The 15229-nt window shown below is 45.0% G+C and overlaps 1 protein-coding gene and 1 long non-coding RNA gene across 2 annotated transcripts in view; one reads left to right on the top strand and one right to left on the bottom strand.

The window, feature by feature from the left end:
• Positions 1 to 565: 565 nt before the first annotated feature.
• On the top strand, positions 566 to 4199 carry LOC120743730. Its single transcript, XR_005698257.1, has 5 exons — positions 566 to 1143; positions 1227 to 2498; positions 2581 to 2968; positions 3011 to 3769; positions 3812 to 4199. It is a non-coding gene; the product is annotated as an uncharacterized LOC120743730 (long non-coding RNA).
• Positions 4200 to 6251: 2052 nt separating this feature from the next.
• LOC120743726 (low-density lipoprotein receptor-related protein 1-like) overlaps positions 6252 to 15229 on the bottom strand; it is a 78767-nt gene continuing 69789 nt past the window's right edge. The window contains 19 exon segments of the mRNA XM_040047520.1: positions 6252 to 8368; positions 9475 to 9619; positions 10290 to 10328; positions 10457 to 10550; positions 10641 to 10711; positions 10816 to 10917; positions 11176 to 11347; positions 11454 to 11615; positions 12472 to 12645; positions 12732 to 12872; positions 13024 to 13200; positions 13301 to 13420; positions 13526 to 13632; positions 13718 to 13896; positions 13983 to 14230; positions 14341 to 14460; positions 14575 to 14712; positions 14819 to 14956; positions 15049 to 15171. Of these exon segments, the coding sequence (XP_039903454.1) occupies positions 8231 to 8368; positions 9475 to 9619; positions 10290 to 10328; positions 10457 to 10550; positions 10641 to 10711; positions 10816 to 10917; positions 11176 to 11347; positions 11454 to 11615; positions 12472 to 12645; positions 12732 to 12872; positions 13024 to 13200; positions 13301 to 13420; positions 13526 to 13632; positions 13718 to 13896; positions 13983 to 14230; positions 14341 to 14460; positions 14575 to 14712; positions 14819 to 14956; positions 15049 to 15171 (2588 nt within the window). The 3' untranslated portion in view covers positions 6252 to 8230.

Genomic DNA, 15229 nt, shown 5'->3' with positions numbered 1-15229 from the left:
GTTACCATGGCAACGGACCGGTAACCCATGGCAACGGACCGGTTACCATGGCAACGGACAGTTAACCCATAACAACGCGTGTAAACGCATGGCAACAGTCAGTTAACCCATAACAACGCGTGTAAACGCATGGCAACGGACAGATAACCCATGGCAACGGTCAGGTAACCCATGGCAACGGACCGGTTACCATGGCAACGGAACAGTAACCATGGCAACGGACCGGTTACCATGGCAACGGACCGGTAACCCATGGCAACGGACCGGTTACCATGGCAACGGAACGGTAACCATGGCAACGGACCGGTTACCATGGCAACGGACAGTTAACCCATAACAACGCGTGTAAATGCATGGCAACGGACAGTTAACCCATAACAACGCGTGTAAACGCATGGCAACGGTCAGTTAACCCATAACAACGCGTGTAAACGCATGGCAACGGACAGATAACCCATGGCAACGGTCAGGTAACCCATGGCAACGGACCGGTTACCATGGCAACGGAACGGTAACCATGGCAACGGACCGGTTACCATGGCAACGGTCAGGTAACCCATGGCAACGGACCGGTTACCATGGCAACGGAACGGTAACCATGGCAACGGACCGGTTACCATGGCAACGGACAGTTAACCCATAACAACGCGTGTAAATGCATGGCAACGGACAGTTAACCCATAACAACGCGTGTAAACGCATGGCAACGGACAGATAACCCATGGCAACGGTCAGGTAACCCATGGCAACGGACCGGTTACCATGGCAACGGAACGGTAACCATGGCAACGGACCGGTTACCATGGCAACGGTCAGGTAACCCATGGCAACGGTCAGGTAACCCATGGCAACGGACAGTTAACCCATAACAACGCGTGTAAACGCATGGCAACGGACAGTTAACCCATAACAACGCGTGTAAACGCATGGCAACGGACAGTTAACCCATAACAACGCATGTAAACGCATGGCAACGGACAGATAACCCATGGCAACGGTCAGGTAACCCATGGCAACGGACCGGTTACCATGGCAACGGAACGGTAACCATGGCAACGGACCGGTCACCATGGCAACGGAACGGTAACCATGGCAACGGAACGGTAACCATGGCAACGGACCGGTTACCATGGCAACGGTCAGGTAACCCATAACAACGCGTGTAAACGCATGGCAACGGACAGATAACCCATGGCAACGGTCAGGTAACCCATGGCAACGGACAGTTAACCCATAACAACGCGTGTAAACGCATGGCAACGGACAGTTAACCCATAACAACGCGTGTAAACGCATGGCAACGGACAGTTAACCCATAACAACGCATGTAAACGCATGGCAACGGACAGATAACCCATGGCAACGGTCAGGTAACCCATGGCAACGGACCGGTTACCATGGCAACGGAACGGTAACCATGGCAACGGACCGGTCACCATGGCAACGGACAGTTAACCCATGGCAACGGACCGGTTACCATGGCAACGGACCGGTTACCATGGCAACGGTCAGTTAACCCATGGCAACGGACCGGTTACCATGGCAACGGTCAGTTAACCCATAACAACGCGTGTAAACGCATGGCAACGGACAGATAACCCATGGCAACGGTCAGGTAACCCATGGCAACGGAACGGTAACCATGGCAACGGACCGGTTACCCATGGCAACGGACCGGTTACCATGGCAACGGTCAGGTAACCCATGGCAACGGTCAGGTAACCCATGGCAACGGACAGTTAACCCATAACAACGCGTGTAAACGCATGGCAACGGACAGTTAACCCATAACAACGCGTGTAAACGCATGGCAACGGACAGTTAACCCATAACAACGCATGTAAACGCATGGCAACGGACAGATAACCCATGGCAACGGTCAGGTAACCCATGGCAACGGACCAGTAACCCATGGCATCAGACCGGTTACCATGGCAACGGACCGGTAACCCATGGCAACGGACCAGTTACCATGGCAACGGACAGTTAACCCATAACAACGCGTGTAAACGCATGGCAACTGTCAGTTAACCCATAACAACGCGTGTAAACGCATGGCAACGGACAGATAACCCATGGCAACGGTCAGGTAACCCATGGCAACGGACAGTTAACCCATAACAACGCGTGTAAACGCATGGCAACGGACAGTTAACCCATAACAACGCATGTAAACGCATGGCAACGGACAGATAACCCATGGCAACGGTCAGGTAACCCATGGCAACGGACCGGTTACCATGGCAACGGAACGGTAACCATGGCAACGGACCGGTCACCATGGCAACGGACAGTTAACCCATGGCAACGGACCGGTTACCATGGCAACGGAACGGTAACCATGGCAACGGACCGGTTACCATGGCAACGGTCAGTTAACCCATAACAACGCGTGTAAACGCATGGCAACGGACAGATAACCCATGGCAACGGTCAGGTAACCCATGGCAACGGAACGGTAACCATGGCAACGGACCGGTTACCATGGCAACGGTCAGGTAACCCATGGCAACGGTCAGGTAACCCATGGCAACGGACAGTTAACCCATAACACGCGTGTAAACGCATGGCAACGGACAGTTAACCCATAACAACGCGTGTAAACGCATGGCAACGGACAGTTAACCCATAACAACGCATGTAAACGCATGGCAACGGACAGATAACCCATGGCAACGGTCAGGTAACCCATGGCAACGGACCGGTTACCATGGCAACGGAACGGTAACCATGGCAACGGACCGGTCACCATGGCAACGGACAGTTAACCCATGGCAACGGACCGGTTACCATGGCAACGGAACGGTAACCATGGCAACGGACCGGTTACCATGGCAACGGTCAGTTAACCCATAACAACGCGTGTAAACGCATGGCAACGGACAGATAACCCATGGCAACGGTCAGGTAACCCATGGCAACGGAACGGTAACCATGGCAACGGACCGGTTACCATGGCAACGGTCAGGTAACCCATGGCAACGGTCAGGTAACCCATGGCAACGGACAGTTAACCCATAACAACGCGTGTAAACGCATGGCAACGGACAGTTAACCCATAACAACGCGTGTAAACGCATGGCAACGGACAGTTAACCCATAACAACGCATGTAAACGCATGGCAACGGACAGATAACCCATGGCAACGGTCAGGTAACCCATGGCAACGGACCAGTAACCCATGGCATCAGACCGGTTACCATGGCAACGGACCGGTAACCCATGGCAACGGACCAGTTACCATGGCAACGGACAGTTAACCCATAACAACGCGTGTAAACGCATGGCAACTGTCAGTTAACCCATAACAACGCGTGTAAACGCATGGCAACGGACAGATAACCCATGGCAACGGTCAGGTAACCCATGGCAACGGACAGTTAACCCATAACAACGCGTGTAAACGCATGGCAACGGACAGTTAACCCATAACAACGCATGTAAACGCATGGCAACGGACAGATAACCCATGGCAACGGTCAGGTAACCCATGGCAACGGACCGGTTACCATGGCAACGGAACGGTAACCATGGCAACGGACCGGTCACCATGGCAACGGACAGTTAACCCATGGCAACGGACCGGTTACCATGGCAACGGAACGGTAACCATGGCAACGGACCGGTTACCATGGCAACGGTCAGTTAACCCATAACAACGCATGTAAACGCATGGCAACGGACAGATAACCCATGGCAACGGTCAGGTAACCCATGGCAACGGAACGGTAACCATGGCAACGGACCGGTTACCATGGCAACGGTCAGGTAACCCATGGCAACGGTCAGGTAACCCATGGCAACGGACAGTTAACCCATAACAACGCGTGTAAACGCATGGCAACGGACAGTTAACCCATAACAACGCGTGTAAACGCATGGCAACGGACAGTTAACCCATAACAACGCATGTAAACGCATGGCAACGGACAGATAACCCATGGCAACGGTCAGGTAACCCATGGCAACGGACCGGTTACCATGGCAACGGAACGGTAACCATGGCAACGGACCGGTCACCATGGCAACGGACAGTTAACCCATGGCAACGGACCGGTTACCATGGCAACGGACCGGTTACCATGGCAACGGATAATTAACCCATAACAACGCGTGTAAACGCATAGCAACGGACAGTTAACCCATAACAACGCATGTAAACGCATGGCAACGGACAGTTAACCCATAACAACGCGTGTAAACGTCCTCATTGTTTAGTGTTACTGATTTGCCAAAATCACCGTCTCAAAGCCTTGAATTTCTCTGTTTTGAAGCACAACTTCTAGCAGTTGAAATACAAGGCTATGGGAATGTGGCATTCCTGCCACATTTGCTAATTTTGTAGCTCTTATGGACAATTTCAGCTTTAACCCAAAGTTTTAACTGCACAAGTGTTTCCAGATTTTCTGGATTTGAAAATTATAACAATAAACACTCAGTTGTCAGTTTATTAGGGAGCTCAAACTAATGCAGACTAACAACAGTCCTGCAATAAAAGCAACTTTTCATAGTTTCATCTTCATTGTAAAAAAGAGGAAATATGGTTTGTGGTGCTGTTTTCATGTACTGCATTATACAGTAAGGTGTTCCTATTTTCTTTTCTTTTTTTTAGCTTAACCTCATTTACAGAAATGAGGGAACAACTGATATAAATTAGGTGTACCTAATAAAGTGAGAACTGAGTGTACATCCTCTGCTCTTCTTGCTTAAAAACACTCTTAAGAAATTGAGATGTAAACAGAAGCAAATGTCCAGATTGACCTCTTGGTCGTCTAACATGTGTGTCCCCCTGTCTCTCACCCCCCTCTCCATGCCTACTCACAGATCTCCGAAACCAGCCTTTCCTGCGAGCAGACGCGTTGATCCGGAGCGGTTGGAAGAGACCCTAAACCACTTATTCGTCACTTATAGTCCCCTCCCTATTGTAACCCTTCCCTTTGTCCCAGTGGCGCATCTCAACCCTGAGGCTGCAGATCACAAAGACTGAAAAGCGAGGACAGGACAAAGCCCTTGTTTTAGCCTGGTAATTTATTTATTTATGGATGCCCTTTTACAACCACTTTAAATGAGCAGGCATGATTACAGAAGCACAACGCGCTACTACTCCTTCGTCACCGCGAGCAGAAGGCTTTCCCTGCTCTGTCGGCACTGACCTTTGGGAGGATGACCAGAGCACAGGTGAGGCCATCTGAGGACTGGAGGAGGAATTGTGCTTTCACTAACAAGTGCCTGCTAGCATGTGGATCTTAATGTGGACATTCCTAAAACCCATTAATATCCGAAGATTACGCAGTCATAGCAGGATTTAAACTGGGAGGCAGCCAAGATAAATTGCCAACTCTTCTGCTGCTGCTGGGACGCCTGCCTTTAAGACACCTGCAAAAGCCTCCTGCAAATAACAGATGAGGTGCGATGTCATAACAGACATTCGTGGACTGTTTCACAGCGTTACGCCAAGTCTTCGAAACGCTTTCAATCAGACTTAATATTGTTTATTTTGAGTGTATCTGGGAGCAAAGACCATCACTGTACTGGTTCTTCTTGTCAAGCTAGACAAACCAAATTACTCCAAAGTTTGATGTTCCGCTTAAGAAGTGCCTTTTTGTGTAAACAGTGTTATTTCTCGTCAGTCAGCCATAATTTGTTTATTTTACATCTTTCATTTGGTAAAGATTGTATTTTTTTACCGCCTTGTAATATAACATTAGCCTTATAATCCTGACAACAATATGCAAGTTGAAGGCACAAAAAAAGCTTAAAGGTAGGTTAGTTCCTTTTTACCTCTAGTACATCAGAATAGCTGACACGAGAGTCCCCAGAGTTTTGGGCCTTGACCAAGTGGTGGTTAAAAACAGAATATTACGTGCCTTGACAACACTTCCTGTCACACCGTGCGTGACAGTTAGGAGGTGACAGACGCATGAAGGAGACTCCAGGTGGACTACTGTTTCAAAGGCACACTTGCTGTTTGGTTAGCCTGCTCTAAATGTATTAACAGATGAAGGATGAAGTGCATTTAAAGCTTCTTTTTCTTATCCGTTTTAATACAGATTATTCCTCCTAACAGCTTTAGAGACTTTCATGACATTGGCACAAAGGGAGCAATACATCTTAACACTACTTAAATTTGGCTCAAGATTGTATAAAACACTATTCTTGTGTGTATTGAAATCAAAAGAAACATACTTTTTTTTTTTTAAGAAAAAGCTATTCTTGGGATTGTCTGTTGACTGAAAGACAACACTTCCTGTTTAATAAATATGATGATTTATGTAACAAGACCAAAGACTTTCATTACAATTCAGAAGCCTTTCCAGATTAAGCAACATCCAAACAAGTGCTTTCTACATGTTAGTGTTTTATTTCTTCATTCTTTAATGATAAGTGAGGCTATTTTCTAATGTACTGAAGTATGAAGTAGACTGCTTCTCCTCTCCATCTTTCCAAATGACAGACACGGCCATCGTACATTTCTACTATAAAAATCCATTTAATTCCTTATATCAAAAAGAAATCGAATTATAACAAAACAAATCAGAACCACAAACGTGGGTTTTTGCCAGTTAAAGAAATTCTCCAAATGAAATATGATTGTTCCAACTTACATGGCGATTTAACAGAGCAGGATGTTAAAAGCAAATAAACAAGAAAAAAAAAAAAAAAAACAGAATTTAAAGAAAAAATGTGATGAATACTGTTAACATTTGAGGACTAAAGCCAGAGTTTCCTCTTGGTTAAGTGTGTCTGTGTGTGTGTGAGCACCATGCAGTGATATGGTAGGTATGGCTGACAAGCTGAGGTGATTAAAAGCAATACGGTGAGCAGTGAGACACAGAGCCACACTTCCCAGACTAAAAATCCGGATGGTTAGCAGCAAAGCAAAGGAATGGAGAAAGGAATGCTTATCAGGAAGCCGATCAGTCTCCTTCCTGAGAATGCACTTAACAATGAGCATTAACCTAAATTACATGTCCATGTAATTACATACAGTGAAGGAAAGAAAAAAAAAAATCCAACCTCCCACAGAAGTACGTACCATCAGACGGTCTCCCTGGCCTTTCCTGAAAGTATGTTTACAATCAAAAGACGAGGAACAAAAGTTGAACGCAACCGTTCTCGGCTAATTACTGGTCGCAGGTTCTTTTTTTTTTTAGAGGATGACCGGAAATTCACAGAAGCTTGTCTCTACTCCAGAAGAGTTTCAGAACAAAGCCCCAGCTCCTGTCCAGGGTGTCCTGCAGTAGGCTAATCCAAGGCCACGGATATCATCCCAGGCTTTTTCATCCTGGAATGTGGACTTAATTACAATCATCTTCATCCAGCGCACACTAACACACTGCCATGATTCATTCATCGGTGACACAAAGTATGTCAATTATACAATGACTTAAAAAAACAAAAGAAAAACATTAAAAAGTACAGACTGCTATTTGTTACTGATGTTTGTATTCCTGGGTATATTTTCAAGACACTTTGTTAATAGGTTCATATATATGGAAATATATATATTTATAATATATATATATATGTAACTTTAGTCTGTGCAAGGAGGTAAAAGACAATCACTTGAATGTAGCTCTTTGCAACAACAGATCAGATGCCGAGTCTCTTGTGCATACACGTGCAGTTAAACATCACCTCGCCTTTCCCTCTAAGACCTCCAGTAGCAAACATACATATACACAAAATGTGAACCAGCATCCAGGAAGCATTCGTGGTGAGCACTGACGCATCTCCTCTCTTTCATGAACAACGAAGACTTGGCAACATTTTCTAGGATGGAACAAAAATGTTTTTTTTCTCTTTTCCCCTACACAATTTATACAAAAATAAAAAAATTAAAATTGTTCCACTGCCATTTGTATCTTTTACATTTGCACAGAGGTAGTGGCTGAATGCGTGAGAAAGGTGTGTGTGTGTGTGTGAGTGAGAGAGAGAAGTTGTGAGGAAGTGAGCAAAATGAAAAAGAACTGGATAAAATGTCTATAAAATGGTTTCTTTTCCGTCACCAGAGGATTTGTTTTCCTTTTTGTCAAAGAACAAAATATAATACTGCAATCACTTAAAAAAAGTAGTTCTTCATTTTATACATTTTATACAGTGTTCTCGTTTTTATGTTTTTTTTGTTGCTTTTCTTTTCAGTTGGTAAAGGCATAAAATGAGAGAGCTCGCTGGCTCTAGGTTGGGCGAGGCAGGGCAATGTTGGCAGAGTTCAGTCCATGCCGAGGTCTATGCCAGGGGGTCGCTCATGTCCTCGTCGACCTGGGAGAGGAGCTCCTTCTTTTCATCAGTGCTCGCCAGAGAATTGCGGCTGTTGTGGGCACCCATGTACAGGGTGGCATACACTGGGTTCGTGAAGTTGGTGGGCTGCGGAGTGAAGAAAATTACTCGGTGACTCAGGCAAAAGAAATGAAAAGATTTGATATATTGTGAAAGAAGCAGTATTTTGCTTATTCAAATAGGCTCAGCTCGCATAAATAACAAGATGTTTCCCAGCTCAGTGCTGAAACCCTGGCAGACAGTTGTGGTTTGTTATGTTTTCTGTGTTTGGTTATTTGTTTCTGAAAGTCTGGGCACTAATCATCTGCCCCCAACAAACCAGTAGGTGTATTTCCAGTGAAGAACTTGCAACTTCTTTTTAAGCACTCAGGACTTTATGGACAATTCCTCATTTGATGTTTTATGATTGTGGTGAAAAGTGTTTGAATATAGTGACCATGAGGGCTCCAGCATAAAAGCTTTATTCAGCTGTTCCCCTTATTCACAGTGGATTTCCGTTCCTGACACCCCCCAAGGGATTTTTGTCTCCAGCTGGGATTAAACTGGAGTTTTTTTCACTTCTTAGGTGAATGTAAAAGAAATGGTATTTATATAGTGCCTTCATACTGTGCTTTTATCTGCTGAATGCATTCACACACACAGAGGTAACTCAGGGTTCAGTATCTTGCCCAAGCATCGATCTGTATACAAACCACTCGAGCCACAACGTGTAAACCATGAGACTATGGAGCCACTCATCAGAACTAAAGTATATGATTCACATAATTCTAACAATATTCATTCCAAAATTCATTACAGATGCCAGAAGTAAATACCATAACGACACCCACTGGTTTCCTAAGTCTTGCTTTAAAGCTTTTGCATTTGGACTGTGGCGATCTCGATGGCAAAAAACTGGATATAAATGTAGAAAAGTGATTACAGATCAGTCAAGACAGAAAACTGTTTTTCACTAGACGTCCAAAGGACAGGAATATATTGAGAAACCCAGCTACTTTCATCCAGTGTTCTTTAGATCACAAAGAAGGGTCTATTTACTGTCTATAATGACTCCACAACTAAAATCAATTCATTTAAAAAACAAAAAAACAACTCACAAAAGGACTCATAAATGTGGAAATATCTGCATGGTTAGCCACTACCAGGCATTTTCAGATATTTTGTAATGAAACGGCTTTTTTAAGCTTTGTTACCTTGTCTGGGTCTAAAGCAAAGTCGGAGTCCAGAAGTTCCCCAGCATCATCATCAGGATCTCCTTCATAGATCTTATAGGCAGGGTTTCCAATCTCAACATTCATGGCCCCGTTGGTCATTCGGTGGTGCTGGAAGCCCTTGGCACTGCAGAGAAACAGATCAACAATTATCTTAGAAGCAGATTCAGACCCTTGTTTAAAAGAATTGATGTGCTAACCTCAGAAGAAAGCTAGAGTGACTAAAAGGTGTCTTATCATAAACCCATATCATAAATTCACTCAGCACTGGCTATGTACAATTGACAAGAACAAGACAACATATATCAAAGGTTTTCAAATGAGCTTTTGTGTCAAAAGGCCATTTGATCAAACCTATCGAATATACTGCAGCATGTCCATCGCGGAGAATGCTGGATTAGATTGCAAATATTCGGCTGTTTGCAAGCATATAAACATTTTTCAGAGATGCACAGTTATACATTTTACTCTGCAAGCACATTGCCTGAGCCTAATATTTACAAATGTAAACAGGGAAAGGCATGGAGGACAATGGGAGGACGTCAAAAGTTCAACTACTCGTGCATCACCAGAGCTATTCCAGAGTGAGTAGGCCCCCTGTGTTGTTGGGTGGGAAACCCCATGGAACCCAAACAGAAGATGGCAAGCGAGGACAATGGAAAGATTTCGGCACTGAACGACAGAATGGACAAAAGGACAGACAAAAGCATAGCAAAGGCAGTCTGACTGTATTTTAGGGAAAGGAGAGGAGAGGAATTGGGGGTCAACAGGTGAATTATGTAACCCTATCAAGTTACCGCGAGCACTGAGAACGAGATTTGCCCGGGCATAGAGACCTGGGAGACAGGGAAATAGATGGTTATCAAAAGGTAAGAGAGAAAGAAAGACCAGAACGGTGAGGACCAGATGACAAATGGAGTTTGAATTTTTTAAGGATGAGAAAGCGTCCCGAACTAGTACTCACCCACGCATTCTCTGCTTGTACCACAAGATGGCACCAACCACCAGCAGTGCCAGCAACAGCAGCAGCAGCACTGGGACGATGATTGACGCAGTACCTATGAGTGAACAAATAATGATAAGCAAATAGGACCAAAGTGCATGTTCTATGAACAAACTTTGATTTGGTCAGGGAGTGGCTGACTTACTACCACTAGAAGTATGAGACTCTATAGGAGCTGTGATATCACATCTGTATCCCCTCCATCCAACAGCACACCTGGGTATAGAGGTACACAGTGGATATGTGGGTAAGTGTGCTAAGCGGACATTAAAACAATAAAATATTATATATATGCCTGTTAATGTCTACTGGGATCTTACGTGCACTGTGGCAGCAGTGTGCGATTGTCTACTGAACACTGTCCATGTGCGCAGTAGTTTGAACAGGTATAGCAGCTGGGTTGGATCTGACCATTTGGACAGCTTCAAACATACAGGAAAAAAATATTAAAGCAGATCCTAATGCAGCAGAATAATAATAACAATAATAATAATAATGATTCCCACGATTTCAGAATGATATATTCCATGCTGTGCACTGTTAGGAAGCACAAAATCCACAGATTGCTGGGTGACCTTGGGTGAAGAATATTCTGGCAGTTCAAAATAAAAGCCAGCAAATATTTACAAATCCAAGTCTAATCGATGTAGCACAGTAACCACGTCCCACACGATACTCACCTGCAGGAAACCTCCCCTGAGGCTGACGTCAAACATTTGCCCGTTCCGCAGAACTGACATTTGTCCAGCTCACACTGGTGCCCGACGTACTTGGTGGGGCACAGACAAAGTTTGGTGCCGTTGGAGGTCTGTAAGCAGGTTCCACCATTCTCGCAGAAGCCTTCACATTTACCTTAAGACGGCAAAGAAAGAGAAGAGGGTCACATACTGTTGATGCAAAATACCCTGCTTAGCAATCTATTAAAGAAACAGAAACATCCTCAGGTGCTTTTACTTACTGTACTGACACTGGTCTCCCAGGTACTCTGGCAGGCAACTGCAGGTTGGCTGGTTGCCTCTACTGACCAAGCACGTGCCTCCATTCAGGCAGTTGTCCTGACAAGTGTGGCGATTGCAGTTTGGCCCTGTGAAGCCTTTAGGACATCTGCAAGTTGGCAACCCTAGAATACACAATTAAAATATATAAAGATATAAATGTTGAATAAAACTGAAATTTTAAGTATTACATTTCATTTAACATTTGACAAACACACAACCAAAACTGCTGACTCAGTTCCTTCTCAGGTTTCTTAAACTAGAAATTCCACTGGTTTGCACACATGACAGAACCAGTGAAGTGCCAGTGAGACAAAGGTTTGGAAATATGTGGAATTCCCCTGCTTCATGCCTTCTGCTGCAGCCTGTAATTGCTATCACTAATGAGTACTGAAGAATACTCTCACAGACATCAAAAGAGTGGATTTTTTTTTAATGATTTAAACAATTCTTGGAATAGGGGCGGGGAAAAAAAAGCTTCTTTCCTGTGATCAAAAGCCTTGGCACGTCAAATTCAACCTGATTAGCACAGTAACGTTTGCTAATCAGCAGTAAACTCAGGGTACAGCTCAGGCTGATGATCGTCAGCCAAAGCACTGGATCAACTGAAATTTTTTTTTTTTTTAGCCTGAAGAAGGATAATGTCAAAGGATTGTGTTATTAAGGTCTAGAAGAAACTTTATGGCAAGCACTTCAATAGTTTGGCCAAATTCACTGTGGCACAAGAAGAGGAAAAAACAGCTCTTCCAAAGGAGAGTTTCTCCTCTGGGTATGAGAAATGTAAATGTTGATGTTATTTCATGCAAAACCTGTTGAGATACTTTGTCCTGAATAACACAAATCAGACAGACCAACATTACCATCTCCGGAGTCATCATTGCCTTAGACTGTGGCGTCTTTACCACACAGTATAAAAATGCCTTGAGGCGACCATTGTTGTGCTTTGGTGCCGTATGATAAACCTTGAATTGAATCTCTCACCGGCATGAGAAGCAGTGCAGGTGCCTCCGTTCTTACAGTAGTCCCTGCATTGGTTGATTTCACATCTCTCGCCTATGTAGCTGGGCTGACAGCGACACTTTGCCACCTGACGGTCGTTGAAGAAGCAGCTCCCACCGTTCTGACACTGGATATCGCACGGAACTGAGGGCGGGGCTGTCAAAGGACACGGCACTTTGAATTTAGTGTGTACATGTTAACCTTGCTAGAAGGGAAGCTACTTGTTTATGTAGTGTACATACAGAACGGTGACTGGGTGGGGTTTGGTCTCTCCGCACATGTGCCGTTGTCTGCAACGTAGTTGTTAGGGCAGGTGCACACCGGCCCACTGGGGCTGAGGAGACACAGCCACTCACACTTCTTTCTGTCACACGGGTTAGTCACTGGTGCAGAGAGAAACATGACCAGTGAGAAAATCCATAAAGCGTGCATCAAAACAAGGTGTGTGGTGTCCATTTTAAATTAAGACTGAAGCAGACTATGTGTGAAGAAAAATCTTTGGACAAATCAACCAGCAATATGTTTGATACTCACTCTCTGGCTGCTTGTAACGGTGATACAGGACTATGTCTGTAGCATGGTTGATGCCTGTAGTGAGATTCTCCATAGGGCCTTTACCAAACTTGTTGACCCGGAAGACAAAGTTGTTAATATATGTGACCCCATAAATGTAGTCCTCAAAGATATCTATGCTGAATGGATGGAGCAAATCTAGAGGGGAAAAAAGTGCAAAATACATATGGGCGGGCAAGTGTTAATGTCACATTAGCAAACTTGCATGTAGTCTGGAAAGTTGCAGAATAAACTCAACTGTTTTTGATGCCGGAGACAGCAACGACAGGGTCAGAGCCATCCAGACGAACACTGCCGATGACTGATAGTTTAGCATCTGCCCAGTAAAGACGCTCATTGAAGTAGTCCACAGCTAAGCCTGCAGAGGCACAATTAGAGAGCCTTAATGACAATGTTACACTGTGTGGACGAATAATTATGCGTATCTGGATTCAAATAAATTCAGTCTCGGAGCAGTACTTACCTGTCGGCCACTGGATGTTCTCCTGGACGAGTGTTTGTCTTAGAGTGCCGTCCATGGCGGCCGTCTCAATTTTAGGGTGGTTGCCCCAGTCTGCCCAGTACATGGTACTAATAAAAAATCCAGAGTCAGAACACATATGTGCAAAATATAAGACAACAGAAAAAGAAATCCTTAAAAGAATGATCCATTTACCCTCTCTGTGGATTCACTACAATGGCATAAGGCTCGTCTATCATGCCGTAGATGAGGGTCTTGGAATGCTGGCCTGACAACTGAGCCACTTCAATTACATCTCGGCCTGAGTCAGTCCAGTACAGGTTACCAGCCACCCAGTCCACAGCAATACCACGGGGCATCTTCAGGTCTTTGATCTGGATAAAAGCACAAAGTTGAGGTGTTTGAATGATGGCGTGTATATTGGTGCTCTAGAGATTTTGCATTATTTGACCAGCATTACCTGCAGGTTGTTGATGCTAGAAGATGACGATGAGGATGATCCTGGAAGCTCGTAGGAGGAGATGCGCCCCGTGTGCCAGTTGGTCCAGAAGATGCGGTTGGTCTTGACGTGCAGGTCCATCGCATCAATGCGCACACTGGCATCACCCTGGAAGGTCTGCTCATAGCGCCAGTTGGGCATGCCGGGGTCAAGGCTTCGGATTTCATTGTCGTCAGCGATGTATAGAATCTGCCGACTGCTGTTCATGTCTGGAAGGAAAGAGAGAGAAAACGTTGCAGTGACGCTCACCTTGAAGTGAACAATTATTACAAGACTTGATAAAATACTTAATACTTAATAAAATAAGCAGCGCATTTACTGTCAGCCTTGCAGGTGTCATTTATCCTGGTGAAGTACTTGTGGCAGCTGCATTTGTAGGAGCCTTTGGTGTTATTGCAGATGTGGGAACAGACTCCAAACTGCAGACACTCGTTCTTATCTTAAAAATATGAGAAAAGAAAAAGAAAGTCACATGAAATTGTAAAAATATTGCCCAGCTCTTACCCTCTACATTGAGGGTTAAGAGCTGTCATGATGCACTCTGTGCGTGTACCTCCACAGGTGTGGTGTCCTATCTTTTGGAAGCCTGGTTTGCAGGAGCAGAAGGAGTCTGTGCCATTGGTGACACAGTGGGCCTCATCTCCATCACCACACTGAGTTGTGTTACTCCGACAGTCGTTTAGCTTTGTGTCTATAGGACAAAAAACACAAGTGAAAGATAAGCCTGTGGATTTAAAGGGTAAAACTTTCAGACCTTAGGTCCATGGTCAGTTATGCAGAAGTGAATGAAGATCTACCCGTTTTGCAGTTGATCTCATCAGAGCCATAGTCTTCGCAATCATTAAAGAAGTTACAGCGCAGACTGGAGCTGATGCATCTGCCATTGGAGCACAAGAACTCGTCTTTCTCACACGTGGGAACAGATGGAGGAGCCTCTGTTGACAAAAACGCAGACATAAGTCAGCATCTCCTCAGTCAAAGATGAGGAAGTAGGAGATTTTATAACCAGAACAACTTCCTAACTTACGGCAGTTCAGTTCATCGCTGTTGTCTCCACAATTATTAACGCCGTCACACCTCCTTGACACTTGCAGACACACACGGTCATTTTGGCAGCGGAACGCTCTTGTCGGCGGACACTGGAACTTCCCTAAGAGTTGAACGGAAAGAGAAGGGAAGAGGAAAGAAAAATAGGTGAGAAGAAAAAA

This window comes from Simochromis diagramma, unplaced genomic scaffold (assembly GCF_900408965.1).
Source record: "Simochromis diagramma unplaced genomic scaffold, fSimDia1.1 OVJJ01000387.1, whole genome shotgun sequence".
In the NCBI taxonomy this organism is placed as follows: Eukaryota; Metazoa; Chordata; class Actinopteri; order Cichliformes; family Cichlidae; genus Simochromis; species Simochromis diagramma.
The sequence above is the reverse complement of the archived record's forward strand: the minus strand, read 5'-3'. Positions and strand labels throughout refer to the sequence as shown.